This window comes from Dryobates pubescens, chromosome 17 (assembly GCF_014839835.1).
Source record: "Dryobates pubescens isolate bDryPub1 chromosome 17, bDryPub1.pri, whole genome shotgun sequence".
Classification (NCBI taxonomy): Eukaryota; Metazoa; Chordata; class Aves; order Piciformes; family Picidae; genus Dryobates; species Dryobates pubescens.
In genome coordinates, this window is record NC_071628.1 from 16,373,149 (window position 1) to 16,399,818 (window position 26,670).

A 26,670-nucleotide genomic window follows, 5' to 3' on the forward strand; every position below is an offset into this window, starting at 1 on the left:
AAAACTAGCCTAGCCTAGACTTCGATGCCAGCTCCCCACCATCTTCTCAGGCTGGGGACTTTACTCTCCCACATGACAAGTAAGCACAGCACTTACTGCAGCTGGTCTTTTGAAAAACCTGTTTGATCCCTTGTCTGTGTTTTACCATTTAGTTTTTTACCCTCTGGACTGAGACCAGTTTCCAAAGCCAGCTTCTGCAGTCAGTCATCTCTTAATGGAGGTTTCAGTGTGCCTAAATGTGACTGACTGACTTAGGGTTACAAGGGAAGGGATTAGAGTTCTAGCTTTAAGATAGAGCTTATGCAGCTTCTTCACATATGCACGTTGTTTTTTTAAATGCTCTTAAGGGAAAAATTCAGCAGTGAGAAGGGCAGAGCCAAAGGAAGGGGATTGTTTTTTGTTTTAGAAATCAGTGCAGTAAAATCCAACACAGTGTTACTATGCATAACTGAAAACAAACTGCACAGAAATGACACCTGTTCAGCTAACTGCTTCTTATGTTTTATTTTATGGAGGTTAAGGCGGCAAAGCAGGAATGCCTGTAACTGTATGGCAAGCAGCAGCCACTCTGGTGTGGGAGGCAATCGGACTTAAGCAATAACAGGTTATGCTTTTGCCATTTCAAAGGAGTAGTGCATATCTGTAAGTACCTGGCATAAAAATTCTAGTAGAACTACTTCATGAACAAGAATAGTGGAATACTACATTACACATTCTTATACATTTCTATCATATTCAGATTTTATGTACAGTATATGATCTGTTTCTATAAATGTACAGCTCTGCATAAAGTTGCTTCTTATAACAGGTAGAGCATTAAACATAAATCCAACATGGGCCAGCCACATTAAATTATAAATCTTGAAAGGCAACATCATTTAGCATACAGTACTATGTGGGTTTCTCTTAGCTTCTTACAGTTCCTGGTGAAGTCCCTAAACACATCAGCAAACACAAACCAGTTCCATTACAACTCTGTACAGAATTACTTAAATATACCATCACATGGGGTTGTGGATAGTACTATCCCAAATGAGCCTAAATATTTTTGACATGTAGCAGCATACTTAACATGTCCCCCAGAATGATCTGCACTGGAGGAAATGTGCATTTAATGTTATCTTCAGTAGAAAATTACAAAGGTTACTGATACTCAGCTGAAGGCACTTAGTATAAATACAGCCCTTTGAAAGTCCCGTGTCCCAGACTGCAGAGCACCCTGAGGATGGTATGTTTGAGCACTCTTCATTTCATAGGTCTTAAACCCCAAGTTTTAAATATAATAAATAATTGGTCATTATGTCCATTGCTGTATGCTTCTGAGAGAAAAGAGCAAGGTCTGTGCTCTGGGTCATTTTCTTCCTACTCATATACAACTTTACTGGTGAAACTACTGCTGAGAATGGTAGATCTCAGAAGACACCTGGAGGCAAGAGGAATCATCTTGAACTACTGGTAACTTCATGCCAATTTTTGTCTGACAGTCTTTTATATCTTGGTGACATAATTGTTGGGAAAAAGACCTTGTTTTCCTCGTAGTCTTCCTGTCCACCAGCCAGAAGGATCTATGACAAAGCAACATAAGAGAATCTGTAAACTTCTGTATACTTTTCAGGCTCTTGTAATGCTGTTCCACACAGTAAGAGCCTTACTGTGAAGGACTGAGAGGACAGAACCTGACCTTGCTAATTGTCATGCCTTAGGAGGTTGAGAGTTGGAACTACTTAAGTACTTTATTGGTTCTTGTGCTATAGCCAAAGCCTGTGATGGAATTGCTCTTAACATAGATGTGCAGATCTGCAGTACTATACATACATTGTATATCTAACAGACTGCTATGGTGTGGATACTTCTCCCTGAGCTATCATAGACATTTGCAAGCCTAATGAGGTAACAACTGTGAGGTGGCACAAAAAGTCGTGTCTTAACTACTTAATGGCAGTACCTTCAAGATTAGTACTTACATAACAGAAACTTTTATCTCTACATACCTTCTTTAATTATATCAATCACATCGTTGGCATTAAAGCTGAGTTCATCTGTGTCCTGAGCATCATATGCATACAGTGCCCTGCACTGTGGTACCTGAGGCTTAGGTTTTGGTTGTGGTTTTGGTCTTCCTCCAGCTGGTGGGGGTCTGTTTGTTGTCTGCCTCCGAACGCTGATGAGGGGAGAAAAAAATGGCAATGTGCTTCAAAGCTTCTGAGTTGAACCTAATCTTTTTATCAACCCCTCTGTCTTAAATTGATGCTAAAGAATATTGCAGAACAAGGGAAAAAACTATTCTCTTAAATGTCACATCAATTAAAAATAGCAATGTAAGACTTCCCTGCAAAAGGGACAGAGTAGCCATTTCTTTCCTACTGATGAATTGGTACTTCCAAATGGCAGTTCAAATGCATACAAGACATTTTAGTGTTCAGGCTGGAATGTAAACAAATGAGCACATGGAGTTCATGCATATCTTGGTATCTACATAGTTTAGTCTGGTTTTCCCCATGCCCCAACTTCACCAGGAATTTAGTTTCCAGTATGAAAAACAAAGTGCTAGCTCACAGGCTTGCTACTTTACCATTCTTGTGACTAAGCTGTAAGAAAGACTGCATCTCTTTTAGGTTGCCTCAGATTTCCAGGGCTGTCTATGGATGTGTTCTGTTATAGTCAACTGAAGCAGCAGGGGAGATGGTGCACAAACTCACAGCTGTGACCACTCCAAAGATTAGGAAGGGAAAAGAGGGAAGAAATGCATTTTGCCAGCTCATCGGCTAATAAAGGCTGTAAGAGAGAAGAGGTATTAGATACACTATGTCAGTTTAAAATAAATACGAAGGGTGTTGAATGGCTAAAAACGTTGCAGGGATGGGGATGGAGAAGACTGAATGGTCACCATGTAATGTGATGCCATGACAACGTCACACAGCTCTTGCAGAGCTTGCTTACCTGAGGTCCTAGACTTAAGTTTTTGTCAATATGTCTGTGCCTAGTTCTCAGTTTGTGTAGTGAACTGCACCAGAAAGTTAACTTTTAAGTATGGGTTAACAGCATTTTGGTTCTAAATTTGGCTACTGGGATGGAGGATTTTCTCCTGTTACTCAGCATCTATTGACTTTGGTTTGGGGGAGATTTATGGTGTGAAGTGAAACCTAGACATAGGTACAAAACTAAAAGAGAATTCAAAGCAAATCTTCAGAAAGTAGCTCAGCTTTTCTGTAACCATAGTAGAACAAGAACATCTGAAATGTGATTTTAGTTTTTTACATATTAGGCCTGTACTGGATTGTTAGTGAGAGCTAGAAATCAAAGCTGTGACAGGACCAGTGCATCCTTCCCTGTGCTAAAAATAAATCTGTAATGGCTTTAGGTTTGCTATACCTACATTCACAACTCTTCAAGCTCCCTCAGTGTACAGGGACCTCTAGAGCATTCCCTTTTGGGGAAAAAAAAACAGTCCTATAGAAAAACTTTCTGAAACCTACTGCTGAATATAGTAATGGTTCCCTTTCAGTATGTTAATAGAGGAGCTCATAAGCCCCAGGAAGATGGCACTTACTGAGTCTTTCCTTTGGTCTGTTATTGCTGTTTTTTCCTAATGAATATAGTGCAGAAGTGTGAGGATAGTAATGCTGGGAATGCCAGTGAGCAGGCAAAGCCTCTCAGGTGCCAGGCATGCCTTCCTCCTCCATGCCTCTGTGCCTGACACTGCTCTGGGCTGTCTTTGGGAATTACCTGTTTGAAAACTGACTTACTGACTTGGCTAAGTTACTGTTTGGTCCTGCTGAGTCCTCAGTACTTGTGCTAGCTGAGGGTGACAACAGGAGGCAGGTAGTGAGAGGGTGGCTTGTTTTCTTGGCAGCACTGTAGAGTGAGATATTAATAAGCCTGTGTGAGGCTTGGCTGTCTCCCTCACCTGCCGAAGCACTGCTTGGCAGCTCTGCTAACAGCCTCCTAAGGAGGGCTGATGCCAGATGCCTGGCCTGTGCCCACGGCCTAGGGGTTCTGACCAGGCCCCAGTACACCCCTGGCGCTCCCGGCGCCGCCAGCAGCGGGCGCTCTCTCACGGCCGGGGGCTGCCGCCAGCAGCGGCCGCTGGGGCGTACCCTCAGGGCATGGCCTCGCTTGTCGGAGGTGCGGCTGTTCGCAAGCACAGCGTGTGCAGGGGGACTGCAGGCCCCGCTTGAAAGTTGGTAATAAAATGCTCCTGGAAACATCTACTGCAATATGTCTCGTTACGGTTTGGTGCTGGCAGGGACAGTAGCTGTCTTTTGTTAGTGTTGTGGCCATTACAGATGAGTCTTGTGACTGTGTGCTCAGAATGTGGTTATTGGTAGCATTAACAAAGCATCAAATGCACTGGGTTAAAATACTCCAATTACTAGGCAGACAGCAACTCCTAGCCCAGAATCACAGAATGTTAGGGGTTGGAAGGGCTCTCCAGAGATCATTGAGTCCACCTGGCCCCTGGCAAAGTAGAACCACCTAGGGCAGACCACACAGGAACACATCCAGGTGGGTTTTGAGACTCCAGAGACTCCACAACCTCTCTGGGCAGCCTGTTCCAGTGTTCTATCACCCTCACCATCAAGTGCCTCCCCTTGTCGAGGTGGAAGTTCCTATGTTCTAGGTTATACCTGTTGTTTCTTGTCCTGTGCCTGGGCACCACCGAACAGAGACCATCATCATCTTGACAGCCATACTTCAGAGAGCATGCTAAGGTCTAAGAAATTACTTTGCTGTGCCCTTTTAAGATGTTCCCTTATCTTGCACAGTAGCATCTGTATTGCTGCTGCACATTGCCTACAACTGTGGCTTACTTTGAAAGAAAAAAACAAAACTACCCTTACTCCTCAACATCCCCTTCCTCTTAACTGTATGCTGTGTAACTAAGCACACTTGTCTGACTTCTTATACAGAAGCCTGACTTCCACTAAATCCATCCAGAAGGGAGCTCATTCCCTACTTCTTTTGTTTGTAGTTACTGCCGTGCCTGATTGGTTTGGGTTTTGGGGGTTTTTGGTGGCTTTTTTCCTAGCACTGTTACACTTACCAGTGAAAACTAGGGCAGATGGTGAAAATGTCAATCTAATACAGTGTGTTTTGCTGGTGGGTTTGGTTTTTTTTCCTTTCCATAGGCTTACACTGATCATAATTGCCATTTTAAATGGTAACTAAGTAATAGAAGCTTTAACACGTGCTAATTATCCTTGTGAAGACTGAAACAGATGGGATTGTTGGTGTGTACCCATACTGTTAGGAACTGTGGTATGATGCAACCGACCTTTTTAATCCAGCATGATAGTTCCTATCTCATGTACTCGGCTACTACAAGTCACAGCTGCCTGACAGAAATCACAGTGGCTCACGGAGTGGTGGTGTTACATGACAAAATAGAAGTCTAATATTAACTAAAACAGCTTTAACAGAGTAAGTTGACATGCAATGAGAGAAATTCACTACTTAAAGGCAAGGAAGTTACTACTTTACAAGGCTGGAAATGCATCTGAAAGCATTAGCATGTGCTGACAGTTTTGGAATTGTTAATATACGTAGCAGTGGCCACTTGTTTCTGATTTCCTTATCTGAAGACTGATCTTAAGCTTACAGTATCTCATGGCTAACAAAGGGTACAGAGTTGGGGAAGATAACTGCCATTAGTACAACTGAAAAGACATTCTGTACATGCTTTATTTTGCTGGAGAGCTAGCCACCTCTATGTGTGTAGGAACTGGAAGGCCCCCCACTGTGCAATTCTTTTGATAATGGAGATCTGTCAGTTCTGTATACACTTATTTATTTGGTTTTTGCAAGGTGTCTAATGTTCACTAGAAGCAAAATTGTAAGTAATTGCTAACTCAGTACTGTAACCTGTTGGGACACAAACACAAAATAATGCTTAGGCCAACAGGAGAATGTAGAGAATGTAGCACAGAAGACCTATTTGCTTGTCTACTGACTGACAGCTGGGAAGGGTCTGTTGGTACTTGAAGTTGTTCTTGATATGCTTAAAAATAAGTACTCTTTTGTTGCCTCTAAAAATGCCCATTCATGTGGATCACTGGAGAAGGGCACAGACCTGCTGCATCTAATCCTTCAGAATATTCCAGGGCTGAGGGCCGTGGAATGTTAAAGGTCTGCAGAAGGTCAGGTTGAAACTTGGTGAGAGTTTGACTTGATCTTTAGTTCACCCAGATTACCCCAAGTGCAAGCTCTCCCTTATGTGGCAAAATGATCTGCTGTCAGGTCTGGGAGCCTGGGTCACAACTGTCAGCTCAGAGTAAAAATATCATGACTGCATGTGGGCAGCAACAAAAATCCTTGAACATGACAAGTCACTGCTGTGTCACAACAGTGGACAAAGTAAGATAAGGTTGAAATAATGTAATATCAGAATGAGACTGTGGGAGTATTTTAAATACCTGAGCAGTGTCTGGTTTTACTCTAAATTTACATCCCTTTCAGGGGCTATATGGTGCTCTCTGTTGGGGTAAGCGAAGACTCAGCATCCACAAGGAGTCAGTCAGGATGCTGGTGAAAGGTGAAGCTAAGTGCTGTCAGCAGCTACCTGTAGGAGCCTGTCTCACTACAACGGGAGGTAACAGACTGCTGAAAGGGAGGGAAAGAGAGAGGCAATTTGAAGAAGCTGAGGAAGACACTGAACTGTAATTTGCTAAGAACCTGTAAATACAGAAGTCTCATCAGAAATAGTCCAAATTTCTTCTTGGTTTTTTATCCTCTCAATGCTATTTGCACAGAGGTGCAAGAATAATTGCTTGTTCACCATACTCAGGGCTTTCCTACTTAACAAAGATGTATGTTTACACAAATGTATACTTGAAAAGCTGTGGACTATAGCATTGTCAGTGCACTGTTACTGTGCAAAGCTATTACACCTTACCAGAATGCATATTTTATTTGCTAATATAACTTTCCTTGTTGGCTTAATATGCTCTAGGACAACCAGCTGTTACTAACAGTAACTCCTCTAACACTTGGTTACATCAGAATTAAATCCCACAAATAGGAAGGCATCACCAATAGGAAATACAAACTGCTTATTCAAAACCAGTTTGGTATTTCTGCTAGAACTGCTGAACAGGCAGCACTCAGATTCCCACTGTATAGTAAAGCTCCACTGATGTTCTACAAGAGAGTGAAATTAAAGTGGGAACTCATCAGTCATTGAAAATTTTAATTTTGTAAGGCCTTTAACGTTCTGGGACTCTCAGGTCCCATAAATATTTGACAGACTGAAGTCTTGATGATTTCCACAACTCAGGGATTTTTGTCTGCCTCTGGATTTCTTTTCAAGATCTGGAGCAGTTAGTTTCAGACTTGAGAACCACCTGTTCTGCTTCCCTCTACTAAGTCATGCCTGGATTCTGCGTGTCTTTCTGCCACTTCTGGTGATTGATGCTTTTGACTCTGACTCTTGACTCTTAAGAAATACCTACATACAAAACTATCACTTACCCACCCCCAAATCTTGTATGGTTGTTATAGTAACATATTCTGGAAGGGTGCAGCTTAGAAGTCCATTTGATTCTGAAATAATCTTGAGTGTCACACTGCCCAAGCTTTCTCCTATAAAGAAGTCTAGTCTGTGAGTTGGGAGTCAAAGCTGAAACAAAAGGACTATTAGCCAGCAGTTCTGGGCATGAGAGCTGCCATAAAATACACATCTACTGTGTATGACCTGTGCACCAGAAGGGAAAGCAAGCCTAGTGAAACTCTGCCAAGTGTCTTAATACCCTTAAATAGAAGGTACAATGCAAATTCAAGATATTAAACTATGAGTGGTTCACCTTCATTCCTAAAGGCTCACAATGTGCTTTGAAATCCTATGGAAGATAATGATACCTTTGAGTACAGCTCAATAGCACAATCTGGTCATCTATGTACACAAGTTTATCAGCCATAAACATTTTGAATGCGTGAAGCTATTCACAAGAATTGACACTTTTTTCTCAGATGTAGTACAAAAATCTTACCCAGCTGCTCCTTGGTCAGGTACTTTCAGGAAATCCAAGCTTTCTAGTTGTTGTGAGATTTTGCCTGATCCTCCCGATAGCTGCCTTGGTAAAGTTGGTCGTGTCATATTTGTATACAGGTTTTTCTGACTCGCCCGTTGATTTCCTGGGGCATGGGGAACTGGTACAAACTGTGGGGCATTTATTACTCCATTTTGTTGCTGACCTAGAAAGTAAATGAAGTATAAAACAGATGTAGTCCAAAATACAGCTCAAAAAAGGTAATCTTTTCCTTGTGTTAATGGCTCAGTTATCAAGGAACTTCAAAATAATGCTGAAATATTCAAGTTTGATTTATATGCAGTTTAGGGTCTGCTGGTGATCTACTTTTCATTCACATCCTTGTGAGTTACCCAAGGCTGAGACATGTGCCTTGAAGCTGAGCTCTCACATGAATTGAACCTTATTAGTGTTAGCTAGAATGTAATCACCCTACCTCTGTTTAAAAAAATGCATAAGATGTTACTCAGATAAGAGCTAAAGCTAGCTAGAATTGCTGGGGGTCTCTTTATAAGTTCAACCTCCATCTAACTCCCTGAACAACAGGTAGACTGTTTTTTAAGTTGCTGTATTTGTCTATTTTAACCAGCAAGACTTTCCTCCACGGGGTAAGGTGGGGTGGTAGTGGTGATGGGGAGCTGTGGTTTGAGTTTTATAGGTGGTGATAAAGGTAAATGGCTTTAAATAATCATGCCTCTAATTCAAAATAAAGGCACCCATGTCTGGGCTGTGTGCAGGATCAGGGCCTAAGGAGCTCAACTCTACATGCTTTACATTCCTAAAATTCCCACTGAACAAAATGGGAGCTATGCTTATATTAAAAATCAACTCACTTAATGCTGCTGAAAATTAGCAGAACTAACAGTTTTGCAGAGAGAAGACTTAGGAAAACCTTACTGCATTCCACAGCTAGTCTTTGCTTCTGCTATTCCCTTGATACTGTTGCAGAGCTTCATAAAATGATATATAAAACTCATTCTGGAAGCCAGGCTAGTATGACACATACATTATATTTATATAAAGGTTTGTTTTGTTCTGAACATACAGCCTGTTCAGCTACAGGCCTGCTAATTTCACAACAGAAGTGAAAATAGCAGAATACATTTGAAATGATCAAGGGTGTTACTTCCCACATTGTGAGAGCAGGAGGGAGAGAATTCTCAGTGACTTCCAAGGAAGAATGTGCCCAAAAAGCCTGGATGGTCTAAGTGGAACGCTGTCGGCAGTCTTACTTCTCCAGCTACCACTGGCTACTTGACAACAGGGTTTTAATCAAAAAACAAACAAAATATGCTATGGTAATTCATCTGAGGTCTGTATAAACCGCTTTTAATCACCTTTCAAATATGATACCCTAATGCAGAAAGGATCAACACAGCTTTCACTTTCAGAAGTTACACTGGACATTTTTAAGACCAGGCTCATGGAGCTCTGAGCAACCTAATCTAGTGTGAGGTATCCCTGCAGGGGGGTTGGAACTAGATGATCCTTAAGGTCCCTTCCAGCCCTGACAATTCTATGATTCTGTGATCCTGCATGACCAATACAGTGTTGTTTCACTGGTCATAAACATCAAGTTCAGCTCCACAGCTGAACATCTAGGAAATGGTGGGTCAGTAGAATAATATTCTTGCCTCAGAGTTCACAGGCTAAATTAATTGTTTCTTTCTAGGCCTGAGATGAAGTACCCTGATGACATCAATCCCATCCAAAAAGCACAGTGTCTTGCTGCACACAAGACAGGCTCTTCTAGTTAGAAGTCTCTGTTGATGTGTCTGTTCAGGAGCTGTCGTAAGTGCTAGATGAATCTACCATTACAAAAGACTACACTACAGATACAAGCATCTACTGGTGCCTTGGACTTGACTTGTGTGCAAATCTACATACAAACTACTTTGCCTACCTGAAGCAAGTTTGGGCTCAGTCTGCACACACAAGACTTCTTCAGCCACTGTTTTTGTCTTTTTTGCATAGCTAAAGAACTGCTGAAAGAGGTTTTGAAAATAACAGAACAGGCTTGCCTTTTTTAAATCATCCTGGATGATTATTTACTGTGTCTGCAGACAGGTCAACTCCTTTAACTACAGTAATTTCTCACTTTACTACAAGCAGTTTTTGCAGATCATGCAGTCCTTAGTTTGACTTACATGGCAATAAGGATTGGGAATTGTCTGGTTAATTTGGTGACCAAGGCTGGCTGCACACACAATTTACAGCTTTTGCACTGTGCTTCTCAATAAACAGCTGGTGACTGAAGGAGAGCCCTTTGTTAAACCAAACCAAACAAACAGCAGTCTGGGAGTATAAGTAAAAGAAAAAACATTTGGGAAATCTTGAGTCAATGCAATATTGTTCTGCTCTCTGAGTTCACAGGCTAAATTAATCCTATCTCTCAAGGGCAGAAGTGAAACACCCTAATGACATCAGTCCCATATAGAACAGCCTTGCTGCTTACTGGCACAGCTGATACATCTCAGCATTCAGCATACACAAAAGTTGTTACCTAACAGGGTAGGACAATTAAGATGTAAATTACATTCTACTGTCTATTGGCACTGAAAGCAGTTTCATTGCCTGATAAGGGTATAGGTTTTACCCTTGCAGGGAAGCTGGAGAAGGAGACAGGGTTAGTTTTAGATTCAGCATCTCATGCTCAGTAGCTGAACATGCCAGCATCCATGACAACCAGGGTATCTCAGGTGGAACACCAGTTTGACTGTCTGCAGTACACTTCATAAATTGCTTACAATGTATGTTTTCCAGACAGGACCTTCATTACGACTTTTTTAACAGGTAAAAAATTACCAGATAACACGAATAAAATGAAAGCCTCAATTTGGAATTTTGGTTTTGCCTGAGGCTAAGAGGACTTACCAGGTGGAGGTGGTGCAGCTCTCATAGGGTAAGTCTGACTTTGAGACTTGTTGGAATACCCTCTACTTTGGGTAAAATTCCGTCTGGTAGGACCTGAAAGAAACCAGCAACATTTCACAACCTTTCACAATTAATTAGCTAAGTCCTTCTGGCTGTCAGACCCCTACTCTGTGAGCAGAAAGAGCTGATCTCCAGAAATAACAAACCTAACTGCCATAGTATTGACCAGGTTGTTCTAAAGCTCAGGTGCAACAAGAAGGAATTAGGCTAGTTCTCCCTTTGTGATCCAGTTCAGCTGTCTCAAAGCTACAGTAAATGAGACCCAAAAGACCTAGTTTTATGAACTGCCTTGTAAGCTGGGTATAGCTGGCACAGCAGTACTTTTGGCTATACTGCTTCTGATCAGAAATTAGCGTGAGAAAAATGTAGGACACAAAACCCGAGAGGCTGGTATATTTGCAGCACAGTCTTTGGAAAGGTTACTTTTCCTCCTATCACATCTTGTCCTGTCCTGATGCAGACCTTTCTTCATCAGCAAGACTGTATGAACTGCAGGAGCTCAGAGCAGAGCAGAAGACTTCTCTCCAAATTGCTTGGCTAACTGTGCCATTTATACTCTGTCACATGATTGTCACAGGGCAGAGTATTTCAGATGTTTCAGAAACAGTTGGTATACAGCAAAAGGAACAAAATTCCAGCATGGAATTCTGTTGTATCATTAGGATATATAACTTGGATCTTCTTTGGAGTGTTAGAGAGAAATAATAAAAGAATATGCTGAGGCAGGAGGCAAGCAAGGAGAAAAAGGGTCAACCATGCTCTGAATTTCTGAAGGAAATTCATACTTACGAGAATTCTTTGGTAGCCCTGGTCCAATGCTGATCTGCAGCACTTTATTACTTGGCTTGAGAATGGCTATATCTCCTTGGCCTTGCATAAATTGCACTTGTCGAGACCCACCACTGCTCCAGGGCCCCCAGCTCTCCTTTTTCAGCTTCATTTCAAGTCTAATATAAGCACATGGACCCATGAATTAAAAAAACATAACATTCCTATGTGAAATCAGGACAATATTACTTGACAAGATAACTTAGAAATATAACAAGCTTAGACTGAGAATCTGTATTCCCCGAGTGACTTAGCAGACATAAACCACCTAATTACATCTCATTTTCACACCTTCTAAATGGTCTTCTTAAAGGATGTTTTAACATTCCCAGTAAAACTACTCGAAGGAAATTTAAGATGTCCTGGAAAGGACAGGAAAGTACAGTGAGCTTTGAAGAAAAATGGGCAGAGGTCTGAGTAAGAGATATGTCTACCATCAAATGTCACTGCCTTTTCAGCAGACTCTAGTGGAGCAAGCTTGAGTGCTCTCTTTGTAAGCATGCTCCTGTATATATACACTAGCTTTGTGCATGTGTGCATTGGCATACTGCTGTATACCAGTCCATGCTTTAGGAGTGGGCCTTGTGCCTGTGCTGGGAGTAAACATTTTTGCATACATCAATCTTTACAATTTAAATGGTTTTACATGCACACACATTCCCAGCATTTCCACACTCTCCATCTGCTCTGAGCTGCACTCAGGTGTGATCTAAGGAAATGATGCTTTCCTTTTGGCCAAGACCCCAGAGGGATAACACATTACATCTTACACGGACAAAAAATGTATTCCTGCTCCTGGCTTTGGATTTCCAGCATACAGAAGTATACAAGAATGTCACACACCTCAGTTGTACTCCTACACTCTTTCCAAACTAAAATAATAATCTCCTCTTACCTTTGTAATTCTTCCACTTTTTCAAAGGAAACGAACATGAATCCAAGGCCTGCTGTTGCTAATCTGCTTAGTAGGTAGGAGTGTTCACAGAAGTGTATGTTTGTTGGCTTAGTTTCCAGCATGTGCTTACAGCTAAAATGCACATCAAATGTTCTGTAGCTTTCCAGGCTTGTTTCTAAATTGTTTACTTAATAAGGCGCCTTTGGAATTAGCCTTTCACCCTGCAAGTTCTCTGTCCACACAACAAACCAGAATTTCAGATTGTTACATTATGTCTCCAGAACTGTTTCAAACTCTTCATCATGATGCTTCTACTCCTTGGTTAAGACTAAGAAGCTAGAAGAGGATGCCCCCTTCACATGACAGGAGACAGCCATGACAGGGATAGAGAGCTTGCACTGTGACTGCACATTAGTTGTGCAGTGGCTGGCTTGGCCCTTGCTGTGGGGCTACAGCTCTCCTAGCACAGAGCTACTTGGTAGCATGAAGCTGCAGACCCTTGAGCCTGATGTTCACTAGAATGAAGACAACTCCTCCATGCAGACAGTGGAAAGTGGCAGACAAGCCAGGTACAATCCTAACTTGTTATTCTGATAAGCTACTCAGAAAGTCTGGTCTCCTTGCACATACAGCTTCTCACACTGCTGCTGCTTATTAGTTTAAAATACAGTGTCAGGACTTACTAAGGGGCATTCACTCATTTGCCTTGGTGACAAGAACAAAGAATATTTCATTCTTAAAAGCCTATAGGAAAAGACAACTCACATATTGCTAAATTTCAGAGGTAGCTTTCTTTGCGTTTTCTCTTCAAATCGTTTTGACAAGAGGCTTAAAAACTCTGTTTTGAAGACCGATTCGAGCAGACTATCATATTCCTGTTCATGTAGAATGAAAATGTCATCCTGCATTGTGCTGAAAAGAAACCACAGCATATACCATCCAGATTAAAATTTCATCAGCAAATACAATCAGCATTACAATGACATTTGTGCGCTACTCATGGTTAGTTTTTGAGCCCAAGCAGCATCAGTTATAGAGTCTTGCTTTCTGAGAACAGGTTTGTTGGTTGTTTTTTTCAGGAGTTGATAATGGAATACTGGAAACAATCCTTTTTGAAAGACAGGAATACTACTTGGCCATTTTTGAGTGATTACTGTCAGAAAAAGCGTATGTGCTATTAAACTTACAGCTCCAGTCCACTGCTTTCAAAAATGTCAAAACTTGTGATTACAGGTGAATTGGAAAGTTGAAAGTTACTAAACAAAGACTGAAACCCCAAAGCAAGCAAATGTGGAATTTCCACCAGCTTTAGTTTGGACTGGTTTAACACAGTATAAAATTCACACGTGTTTGGTTCCATTGTCACCTCTGCCTCAACTCCTGCTGAGGATGCTGCAAACCACTTCAAAGTAAATGACGCCCACATCAGTAATCTGGAAGACTGATTCCTGCTCTTCAGAGCGCCCCCCGCAACCAGTTCTGTCACTCCTAGCCAGAATTACTCTTGTTGCAGCATGCTGGTGTTTATATGTGCATTGTTCTTCCTTTTAACAGCAGGCTACCACTTCCTAGCTCTAACTACATTAGTGTCTGTCTGCTTCTGTGTCTTCTCCACTAAAAGGTATAAACAAAGCTTTCCAAAGAAAACTGCAAGACCTGAAAATGGAGGTCATGGCTCCTTCCCTTACTTCCTGACTTGATTAATATATAAGCAACCATAGGATGCTCTGATTCAATTTGCTTATCCCACACAAATTGTATTTTGAAGTTGGTCAGCCCATCCCATCTGAGCTTACAGAACCAGGTCACTGAATGGGAGCACAATGCTTAGATCAAACACAAGAAAATGGTGGAAGCATAATGACGGAGGGAGGGGACTGTCCCTTGAGCAGCTACCCACAAGAAATTTCTATTTTGATGTGTGATTTCATAATCAGTTTAAATCAAGTTAATATTGCTTTGCAGTCAGAAGAAACAGCCTTTCCTCTCTCTCTTTTCATGAGCCCTCATGCTGGAATCCACCCTTTGACCTTCCCTGGTAGATGAATTTTGTGCATCCCTTCCTTTTAAATGTCTCACCCATATCTCCATGCAGCCATCTGAGCGATAGTGTGGGAAAGTGTAGCTATCAGAAGAGACAGCACAGGACTTTAGACAACTGTGTAGACCTGAGAATTACTTAATCTTATGACACAAAACAATTACCACATCATCAACATGGTATTTCACAAAGTGGAGAACAGCCACTGAAGAAAGGAGCATTAGCTGGGTATTCCTGGCAGTTAAGTATTTCCTGGCAGAAAACATGTGGCTTATTTTCATAGTTGTTTAGTCCACTGCAGGGAGCCTGAAGCCAAGATTTTCTGCTCCTTTGTCACTGATGTTAGTCAATCTTCTGCTGCCATTACTAGTATCAGAAGGTACCATTTTATAATGACAATTTATTTCAATACATTGCATATCACCTACTAAGTGAAAAAGGCACTCTCATTTTGTATTTGTGTCTGGAAAAATGGACCTTTCTGAAGCAAAAGTTCAACTTTAGCCTCATGGAGAATTACCAGCCATAAAACAATCATTAGCAATATATGTAAGCATTTGGTAATCTTTTGAGAAGAGCTTATCTCCAGAGCAGAGATCCATGGCTGAACTTTCCGGGACTGATCACAAATGGAGTAAAGGACCAGGAAGATTAAAGTTCAACAGAAAAACTAGTGATGAAGAGTAGAGGAAGTAAACAACCACCAGAGGTCCTTAGAGACCACCTAAGGACTATAACAGCCAAGGGAGGGGTGTTAACCTATGAGTTCTCAGAAAAATAATGAATGTTTTGTTTCTTGGAAATGTTTGGGGGCTATAAAAACTTTGCTCATTTGAAGTTCAGGTGATACTGACTCAGGAAGAGGTTCCTCAGCACTGCAATAAAGAATACCTGCTCGACAAAAGCACATTGCCTGTTGAGTATCAATTATTTGTTTCACTTCAAATCCTGTTGTATTTAGAATCAGTATTTGTTAGGAGCTTTCAACGTTTTTTTTCTGTAAAAACAGCATACAGAATTCAAAAATGTGAATGTCTACATTGCAGTGTGTAAGGCTGTGGACAAGCAGGCAGGTTGCTTTGGAAGCCAGGTGAAGGGCAAGCCAAAGTTACCTGCTTGTTATTAAGAAATAGTTTCCTTCAATGGTTTGCAAGCAATACTTCACACAAAGAAGGTGATGATATCTCAACTAAATCTATACACTCCTGCTTCAATGTTTCAGGGTAACTCCAAAACTAAATTAAGGACATAAGGAACTCCAAGAACATTCATCTCAGGAAAAAAAAAAAAAGAGCCTTCTGTTAGAGAAAATTAAGTCTATTTGCCCTAATCACTGTTTCCTGAACCTAATTACCTAGCAATCAACAGCCTTCCATTGTGGGCATGCTCCTCCCAACTCATTCTCCTGTTTGCTGACTATAAATCTGAAAGAGGGGAAGAGGGCTAATTTTCTGACCCTCACTTTTCACCTGGTTACTGGAGACTATACAGTTCCCTCTACAGACTGTGAGTACCTTTGTATGCAGATTTAAAAAATAGCTTCATGGGGCTCTTGACTGTCAGGTGTGAAACACAATTCTAACACACTTGAAGCATTAGGTAAAGGATAAGTTGCATCACTGCCTAAATATCTACCTACCAACCATGTGATCTGTAATCTCATTTTGAATTCTGAAATCTTTCCCTTAGTTTGGAAAAGGGTATATGAAACCACAAACATACCTGGTTAGTATTCAAAATTGCTATGAGAATCCTATAAAAACAGAGAGAAAGAGCATGACCCCCTTTTCTATCATTAAGTAAATCTAAAGCCTCAGCAGGTGAGGAGAAAGTTCTTCACAGAGAGAGTTGTTAGGCATTGGAATGGACTGCCCAGGGAGGTGGTGGAGTCACCATCCCAGGAGGTGTTCAAGAGGGGATTGGACGTGGCACTTGGTGCCGTGGTTTAGTCATGAGGTCTGTGGTGACAGGTTGGACTTGGTGATCTTTGAGGTCTCTTCCAACCTTGGTGATTCTGTGTGTGATTCTGGGAACAAGATATGCAAGAAAAGCCTAAGCCTTACAGTAAATATTATCCAGTCCGCAGTCTTGTCTGCTAACAAGACAGCCTGGCAGTCTGACTGCACAATACTGTTAGGATGTCCCATGTCACTCCTTATCAGATGAATTATAAAGCTCAGTTATTTATTGTTACTAAAAATGCAAAAACATTTTCATGAGTAGGGGTTGTCATTGTCAGTACCCTGAACCCAAGTTCAGGATGCCAAGCTGGGCATTTGCACTTTAAATTGCAACTCCTTTAGTAATTTAAATTGCTAGGCAGTGTTAATACATGTAGATAGTGCCAATTATCCTGCCTTTATTATGCATAAATGTATTGATATGAGCTTACATCCATCCATTGTGCATGGGTTTCCTGAGAGGTATTTTTCACATAGCAATACAAGAATTCAATTATCCTCTTTCTCCCTTCTATTTAAAATAAATTTAATTTTGTATTGACTTAGGTTAAAATTAGTATTACATGAAAAATAAGTTCAAGTAAGAATTGAAACTTTGAGGCTGCAATACAAAATAGAACTAAATCCATTGTGGATAAGGTTGGGGAAAATGTTATTGTATTTCTTCCAGTACAAAGGTTTGAGATTCACTTCTGAACCAGTCAGAATTCAATTGTCTTAGAGGTGTGGAAAATTATAGGAATGATAAACTGGAGTTCTGAAGGCACATGAGAGAATACAAGTTAGAGCAAATGCAATTTTTGCTTTGAGCCTGATACCTGAAAAACTGCTTTAGGGGGTTTTGGTGGTGTTGTTTTTGTGTATGTTGTTTTATTTGTTGTTTCCCCAAAATATAGTAGGTAATAAGGTAATACATGTACGAAATGAAGCTTTCACTCTGGTCTTACTAATTGCAGAGTGTTACAAGTGCTAACTCTTGTTTCAGATTTGAGAGCGGCAATAACTTTTACAGCCTCTGCAGCCAGAGTGTTGTATGTCTACTAAGCCACTTCAGAACTGAGATCCCTTGGATTAAGACCCATTCTGACTCAGGCCACACTAACATCCTAACAGGGGAAACCCTCTTGTCCCCACAGGTTTTTTAGGATTTGGGTTTGGAGGAATAGCTGGACAGTTTGATGGCCTGTAGTTCTGAATCTACCAGATGTGTTTTACAATAAAATAAAATCCATAGGCAAAGTTCAAAATATTATTAGACATAGCATAATATGCATGTTTCCTGTGAGCTAAGCACATTGTGTTTTGCTTCAGAAGGTTCTGTGGAACTGTTATTTACATGTGAGGAGTGTAACAGCTTTCACTAACTTGGCAGGCAGCCTTTCTTTTAGCTGACTCAATGTGACTGTGTCTGCGGAATGCTACCGTCCCAGTTTAAGCATCTGTGTGCAATCTGTTCAAGGCTTGCACAGCTCGCAGTCCAAACTTGGGAGTACTTAAAAAGGTTCCACTCTCATCTTTAACCTGGATCTACTACAGTTATTTGTTGCAACTTTTGTTATAAAGATACATGATAAATAAGCCACAGGTTTTGAAAAAGGTACTGTGAGCAGACACTTCTTGCAGACCTTTACCTCATCTTGAAGGGGCTGTAAAGAATTCTGAAAAAACATTAACTTAGCTGTGTTTGAGTACTGGATCATGTCTGTGAGATGATTTCTGGCTGTGCTAATGGGAACTTTTTTCTAAGCATATATGAAAAGTGTAGCTTTCTATTCTCTTACAATAATAATTTATTTCAACATTTAAAGCACACTTGTTACCCTGGTTTAAATTACCCTCAGCTACCAGCTCTGATAAACTGTGATGACGAATGCAGAAATATCCAGAGACTTGGTTCACTCATCCTCAAAGGGATGAAATGAAATAGGCAAGAATCTACTGGTCTCATGGTTTTGTTCACCTAGCTGGGTTTTTCAGCTCTCTTGGACACCTCAGATATTTCAGACCATCTGAGATTGGCTTGACATCCAACTAGAAAGAAAGGGTTTAATAGCTCACCAGAGAAGAAACAACCCTTTAGGAAACAGTTTACACAAGGTGTACTTTTGTACGTAAGAATTATTTCTTGAGCTTGAGCCAAAAACTTACTGGAATATGCTTGTACATGGTGAATATATTGCTTCACAGAATACATTTTGGGGGACTCACTGGATAAGTGGGACCCAGTGTAAGCAAAACATTTCAACAACTAGCTGGAAAATGTTCGTGTACTGCCTACAAACAAAAGTGTTTATTACTGTAACACTTACTGGAATGGAAAGGTATTTTCTAGGTACTGACCTTAGAGAAACAGAAAGAATTCTCTCCACTTCCAACCTTCGCTTTAAGACTTCCTTCACTTGGCCCTTCTCCGGACCCTGCTTTATCTTCTCGCGCCCAATCAGGTATATGCACTTTGGAGTGAGGACAAGATCTCGCTTCACGCTCTGAAACGCAAAATTGTGGACATCAATGCACTTGTCTTGTGATGCTGTTCCAAAGATATATAATATACGAGCATTTGGGGCAATATTGCTAGTCTTTGAAGTGAACCCCCCCCAAACTGATGTGATAAATCACATGACTATGGAGTCAGACTGCACAGGACAGGAAAGCTGTTTTGTTTCCCATTTCCTAACTAATGTATTTTTCGGCCCAGCAAGTCCTCCTGTAAAGGCTTCATCATAGGTCTAGAGGTTCGCTAATGGCGGTGTTCCAGTCACAAGGGTGTAACTCCTTCCCTATGTGTTTTAAGTCGAAGACACTTTATTTTCAAGCTGGTATGACACTAAGATGATAGTTTCTGTTATTGGATGGTGAAGACATCTCTAACTGCCTAGCAGAACTAATCATTGGTGGATGTTGCTCTTAAACCTACCTTAAACCGTCTGTCATATTTAGTTACAGTGTCTGCAAAATCAATCTTCTCGCGTTTGCCCACAAACTGACGTAGCTCTGGATGGTCTTCCATGCCTATGTAGTCTCCCACAAAGTTCCTGTTAATGCTGTTACGCCTTCTCTCTTTCTTGTTCAGCAACAGATCTGATGCTTAAATATAAAAAAACCCACCATCAATTAACATCAATTTTCTACATCTATGATCTGAAAGATCTGTTTCAAGCAGATTTTTTGGGAGTAACTGATAACAAAATTATTTCCAATATGGAAAGAACAGCGAAGCACTGCTCCCAATCCTTTATATAAGGATCCGTGTGATTATTGTATCTGTTCCTAACGCTAAGCTCAGCAGTTCTGATTAATCAGGGAGCACTTCTGGAACTAGGGAATTTCTCATTAGAAATTAAATATTAACTTGCCCAAACCCAGAATGCTGTTTATTGACATTACCCAGGTCCCACATGCAACTAAGCAACACAGTCCCTGGACTGATTTGTATGAACTACAGACAATGTAGGTCCTGTGTAACTGTAGGAAACTCTTCCTTTTTTGCTTCCCCTGAAATTTCTCTGATCCCTGTCCTACACGGTCTGGCTTGGCTTTGAGAGCAAACTGCGGGTAGCCCAAGAAATCCATGCACGCAGAGCAGCCAGACTCATCAGTGGTACCTTTAAGTTCCAACAATTTTCAGTCACTGCTAGACAATCATTTGCAATGCAGTGGTTTGCTCTATATTTTCTTTGTCTCTGGTAGCACTGTTTCTGTTGCTGAAACTACGTGTGAAATACTGGTCATCAGAAATTACAACCTACCTTCTTCTCTCATCTGTACGTATTTTTTCCTGGCCACATACTTCCTCCAGGCCTTCTGGATGGCCCTGGCATATCCATCATACTTCCTCTCTCTCATCTCTTCTAATAAAAATAGCTGTACAAAGAGACAAATGAGTGGGCCAAACATTTTACATTGAAAGTTCAAGAAAAAGCTATGGTTTACTTTCCAGTGTATTTTACTCTAGACCCAAGTTGGTGCCTCCTCAAGTAGGGCATCTGAGATCTGAATGGTAACATTTTCTGGAGGAAGTCTCTGACAACTTTAGTGGTTCTGGCTCTTACCAATTTACCCATTAATCTTGATACTCAGTGAATACTCAGGAATATGGATTCTCTGTGATATACTCTACCAGTGCAACTCAAGGTTCTCCACTGGGTGTCCATCCAGGCTCCATATTCACGCTCTTCAAAATCTCTGTTGCTGTTGTCAGAATGCTACCATGCCTATGGGGATCTGTGCAATGTGTAATATGCAACCGTATTTCCTGTCTGGGTTTCATACTCTTCTGCCCCTTGGCTTGATTCTCTCCCAGCAGTGAAGTTTGTCATCTGGCTGCAGGATTTACAGCTAGGATCTTGTATTTCAGTATGACATAGTAACATTTTGGGGTTTAAAATGCTGTCAAGAACTCAAGAGAAAATGCTGATTCATCAAAACAGAAACGAGACTTTCCCGGGCCCCACTGAAATCTCTACATTCAATGCATTAGAACTTCACAATTATTGACGGATACAGCACGAGCATTTGGATAACAATTAAAGAACTAAACCATCTCACTGACATGACTATTCCTTCTTATTTCCCTCTTCTGTGTATTAAATATTTGTCAGGACTTTTCTAGATTCCAAAAGAGCTAATACTAGTAAAAGCAGGTGTATCAGGAAGCCCACCTGGGCTTTAGGATCCTTTTTGAATTTGCTGCCCTAAACCATGCAAATCTAAAAAACCTCAATGCCATTCAACTGATCTTTAGAAAAGAAACTTGATCTAGTGCAAGCCATTTCCACAGAGCCTCATTTGCCCTTGCACAGAGTTATTTATTCAGGTGTTTGCTGGAAGCATAAACAATGAAGCCTCCTTTCTGCCACCCATATAAACCCTTATTTCACAGTTGGCAACTCTCCATCTACAGCAAACTTACTGAAAAAAAATGTAATCTTCACAACACACAAGCACTAGATGGGGTTTCAGCACACGAGTGCTCCTGATACAAAAACTTTCTCAGCTTCAACAAGCCATAATCAAGCCCTTGTGCAATTGAGGTTAGAGTAACAATATTAAAGTTGTCTTTCATGAACACTTGCCACTGACTTCCCTAACAATAATGCTAATTGCAAAATCTCAATGAAAAATAATCTAGCACCTGCAACTGAGGAAGTTCAGTGAAGACACTGAGTTAAAGTATGATTCATAAGGTATTTTCTTTTCCTAAAGTATGTATTTTAAAGCTTCCCCTCACTCTGATCAACCACAACAGATGCTCTTTGGTAGAAAGAAATATTTTCATTGACCATCTAAAATGTGTTTCTCCAAAGTAATATAACCTTAGCTAGTACTTAGTCATGGGAGAGATGATTGTCTTTGATACTGAGAGATGTGAATCAACAAACTTTCCTGGAAGTTGATGTAAAAACACTTTTTGCCAACAGATTTTGTGTGCTAGCAAGCACAGGATAAAAACAGCATTATGATGCCTCCCTATGTGTGACACTGAGTTGCAGTCACTCCGGAACACTGATTTACTCAGTCATGTGTAACATATCCATACTGCCACTGGGGGCTGTTCTATTTTCATCAGTAGTTCTTGTACTGAGAAGAGACCTGTTTTCTTGGGGTAATGGTCAGATATGTTCTAATGCCATGATATTCCATGCTGTGACACACTCCGATCAAACGTTACTCAGTGCAACCTGACACACAAGCATCTTCATATTCAATCTCCTCTTCTTGATGCACTTAACGCTTCTTGTATTAGTGTCAAAATCACGCAGGGTCCTTACGTATAGTACCCATTATAAAACTGCCTGAATCCTTGTATACTTGAGGCACCTGTGACAGACCTACCCAGGCTGACTTGTATACTCTTCTGCTTCTCCCACTTCAGCAGCTATAATGCTCACCTTCTGAGTGTGCAGGCCTTTTATTTCAGCAAAATAATTTCATATTGTGGTGTAATTTCATATTCATGTTCTGCCACACTTACAGACTCTGGAGCTTTGATGAAGACTTTAGATTTTCCAAGCTGGTATTGATCAAGATCCATGTTGACTGACTGAAGCAGATGGAGAACTCCTTGTTTCTCCTCTCCCTTCCAGGAAGGCCAGGTTGCTTTGGTCAGAATGGCGTACCTTAACCACCAAGGAGAAGAGATTAAAACCTGGGATGAAACAGCAGCAGAGTGCCACCGACTCCTGGTGGTACCCTGGGGAAGCACTAAATTTTGGCAGGATTTAGAGAAATCTGATGTGTGAGAAAATACACAGTATTTAGATGGTACTTGTTTAGCAAGACCAAACTACCTGCACCCTTGGTATTCTAGATTCACTCTGAACCACGTGGCCTATTTCCATTTACGCCTTCTTTGCTTGTCTTATTCTTACAAAGGCTGCCTCTAAGCAAGTGACCAGCTCATGCTCCTAAACCACCTGTTCAACAGCTGGTCTGCATTTAGCAAGGACCCATTCTTGTCTTTGTCCCAGAGTGCCTCTGGTACAAGAGGAAAGATATAATGGTGCTGGCGCAACCTAGAGAAAACACTGGTAACTGACCACACGGGGCTAAGGAAGGAGATGGGCAAATGCTAAAACGATACATCTTTGATGTGAAGAGGTGAGTAGTCTCCTGTCACATGTTATTCTCTTTAAGCCTTGAAACTGGAGTGGATGCCAGGTTGCAACCCTTTTTAAACTGATCACTTTTTCTGGCCTAACTTTGGCTTTTGGAACTGCCAGGCTGGAGAGACAAAGCTGCCTTGTTCCACTGCCCACCAAGAAGCACTGCCTCTGCATCTCTATGGGTAACTAACTTCTTTAGCAGCAGCTATTTAGACTCCTTTGACAATGAGACCAGAGAACAGATAAATATGTTGTAACAAATTTCCCCCTGAATTTTTACATCCATTACTCTTTATAACTCCTTTTAGTGTCATGCTGATTAGTAAACCATTCAACCCATGACAAAAGTGATTAAGTGATTAAGCTCAGTTTGCTGTAATTCCCAAGTTCTCGTTTCTTAAGAATATTTTAGCAGCTCCTAATAAAATGTTCTCAGAAATGACACAAGAAATTGTTAGAAAATTCATTAAGGGAACATTCATTACTCATTCTTGTCATATCTAAAATGTTACCCAGCCAGGAAGCAGAAACAGTGCCATGCAACTTAAATAACACAACAAACAGAAAAATAGCAAACAATTTAAAAGGAACATATCACAACCCCCAAACACCTCTGAATAGCATGTGTATGAAAAGAGAAAGCTAGCTGATGAATAATTCAGTAGGATTCCAAAGGGTCTGCTGCTGCTGTGTTCAAATCTATTATTAGTTAACCAATGCTCCTGTAACAAAGTAGTTCTTATCTTAAATATAAACGTATATTCAACATAACCTGTCTGCAGACATATGTACATTTATATATTTAATTTACTGGCATATCATTGAATAAATAGATGGACTTGTAACTCTTTGCTAGGTTTCAAGTAACTTCCACCTTATTTAACCAACAGTCTCTTTTGCAGATTCATATAGTTTTATAGGTGGGTCTAAGCAAGTCTGAATTTAAAGGAGCTGATGCTAATGAAGGCATTTGAAACTGCTACCTTCCACACAACAGTCTGACACTACATTTCAGCACATTATGAATTCTTTCCTACATCTGAGCTATAAAGGAGGGCACAGGGGAAGAATTTTTTTTAGGAGCTTTTAATGTAAGTAAAGCTCTCAGGTACAAAAAATGAATAGATTTTAAATTCTCCTTTTGCATAAATTAAAACTAACTTCATACATTTTACTGGTGTGACACATCTACAGGCCAGAAGAATAGGTTATTCTATACCATGCCCCAATGAAGAATGTCACAATTTTCTAACATGAAAATGCTATTGCTGTTCACTACTGTGTATAAATAGCACTTTCCTCTAACACACTTGTGCAATCTTCCCATACCCTAGCCACATCACTATTCGTGTATTGTAGGTTTTTCATGTGTTTGTAATTTCATCTTACAGAAGATTTCAGCACAACTTCTAAACATGTTTTAAATTGCTTCTGAAACAATTTCAAATCATGACTGACACCATCTATTATAAATTCATAGTAAGCAGTTAGGTCCTGTGTCTAAATATGGGAGTATGGAGTTGAGCTTTCAGATTGCTTATGCTTTGAAACACATAGGCCTTCTCAGTGACTGTGGCTTTTTGCATGCAAATGTAAATTTTGTACATAAAAGTCTATTCAGCCCAGAAAACTCCACTTACGTGGAGCTGCCAAGGAACGCCCAATGAAAACAAGTGTACAGCATGCATTTCCTGTCCATCCCAGGTCTCAGCCCACTTCTACTCACACTGACTCAGGGTGTCAGAATAGAGCTTGTTCTGGATGCTAGGGAACTGTGAATGGAAAGTTTCAAGGAAGAGTTTTACTTGTAACAAGATCTCAAATTTACCATGACTAATTTGCACCAAATGGATGAATTCCATAAAGAATGGGTTTGGTGGCCTATGGATCTCTACACAACGTGAAGTATAGAAATCTGTCCACCTTACAGAGGTACCATGTAGCTTTCCTTTGTGCAGACTTCTCAGGCAGTTTTTGCTAGAGCTGCACAACCCTCACAGCTCAACAACTGTGGAGGCTGGATTTAATACACATTATTAAGCTGTTATTCCGCCTCAGCAACAGACTGTGTTAAGTACTGGAACCTGAAGAACATATTCACTGGGCTTAAATCCCTTTTTCTTCATGATCTTCAAAATTATTCCATAACAAAAATTGAGTTCATACTTTAAAATATTTTAGGCTTGTCTGTTACTAGATGACTAGAATGTTCTCTGTATTAGCAGTGGCTTTGTTTTGTGCACTGATTAGCTGCACTCCATTCCTTGCAACAACCAATTGGGTTTTTCTGTTTTGTATTCTCAACTGTAACACAGATTTCCCACAGAGGCAGGTTTGTCATGTGCTCAAACTGATCACTTATTAGCTGTATGTCTCAAATTTCTACAAAACTCAAGATGAATGCAGTATAAATCTTGAAACTGCTCTTAAATAAGAGAATTTCATTAGCTAGTTATCTTAATCATCTTAACAGCTGGTCCTAAGACACTGAAAAAAGGATTGGTCTTAGTGCTGACTTGCTTCCATTGAGTGAGCAGATGCAGTGATTTGAGCTGTAACCATTTCCCAGCTGTCTGAACACCAGTCAAAGGACACAAAGAGCAATTTAAAATAAAGCTACATTTTACACTGAAATGGCTGAATGGCAGGCATGTATTTCTTTACCTATCTTCTGTCACAGGAAAGGAAGAGTTGGGAGAACTAGAGCTGTAACATTAGAAACAAAGACTAGCAGCTAGAGGCTTGGGATTCCAGGCTCTGTAGCTCATAACTCAAAGCTCCCTTTGAGGAGCCCTCTGAACAGCACTACATAAAGAACTGAGGTCTCAGGTTAAGTTTACTGAAAAATTAAAAGACTTTTAAATGACACAAAGCCAGACTTAAGACACTTTCAAATCTGTGAGAAAGGTAAATGGGGAAAAAAGAAAAGGGTAAGTGGAAGGGGAAAAGCTTTTGAAACTTGGAACTCTGACTCCTCCTCATCACAGAAACAACTCTGTAATAAATACTTCAAAATTAGTATAACCCCTACCTCTGCAAAAACTTCTTGAAAACCCGCCTGTAGGCATACCCAGCTCTTCTCACTCGAATGTTTTCTTTCAGACCCAAGTATTCGACTTGATGCTTTACCCTGTGGGCAAAAACAATGCAAGATTTACAATCCATTTTATTTCAACATATTTGAGGATTGAGGTACTCTTAAAAGTCCACATTGTGTTTAAAGACAATTGACTTCTACAATTCATGCACAGGTATATGAATCTATTCTCATGCACTACCGTGCACATTGCATGGTAGGAAAATTATTCAAGGCAGGTTGCTTACATTACTGAAATACATTTAGCACATTTACCTTAGCATGTTTTCCTAGTTTAACTTCCCA

General features: G+C 40.6%; 1 protein-coding gene across 2 annotated transcripts in view; it reads right to left on the reverse strand.

Annotated features, from left to right (window-relative positions):
• Positions 1 to 396: 396 nt before the first annotated feature.
• MYO1E (myosin IE) overlaps positions 397 to 26,670 on the reverse strand; it is an 87,354-nt gene continuing 61,080 nt past the window's right edge. The window contains exons 18-28 of one of the 2 annotated variants that reach the window (XM_054169286.1): positions 26,320 to 26,418; positions 22,658 to 22,802; positions 20,433 to 20,547; positions 19,601 to 19,770; positions 19,024 to 19,169; positions 13,447 to 13,593; positions 11,748 to 11,905; positions 10,899 to 10,991; positions 7,986 to 8,190; positions 1,992 to 2,161; positions 397 to 1,565 (exon numbers count right to left, since the gene is read on the reverse strand). In XM_054169286.1, coding sequence (XP_054025261.1) covers positions 1,489 to 1,565; positions 1,992 to 2,161; positions 7,986 to 8,190; positions 10,899 to 10,991; positions 11,748 to 11,905; positions 13,447 to 13,593; positions 19,024 to 19,169; positions 19,601 to 19,770; positions 20,433 to 20,547; positions 22,658 to 22,802; positions 26,320 to 26,418 — 1,525 coding nt within the window. In that variant the 3' untranslated portion in view covers positions 397 to 1,488. Of the gene's footprint in view, positions 1,566 to 1,991; positions 2,162 to 2,572; positions 2,776 to 7,985; positions 8,191 to 10,898; positions 10,992 to 11,747; positions 11,906 to 13,446; positions 13,594 to 19,023; positions 19,170 to 19,600; positions 19,771 to 20,432; positions 20,548 to 22,657; positions 22,803 to 26,319; positions 26,419 to 26,670 lie in introns of those variants that run through there. The other variant, XR_008462675.1, reaches the window with a different exon arrangement.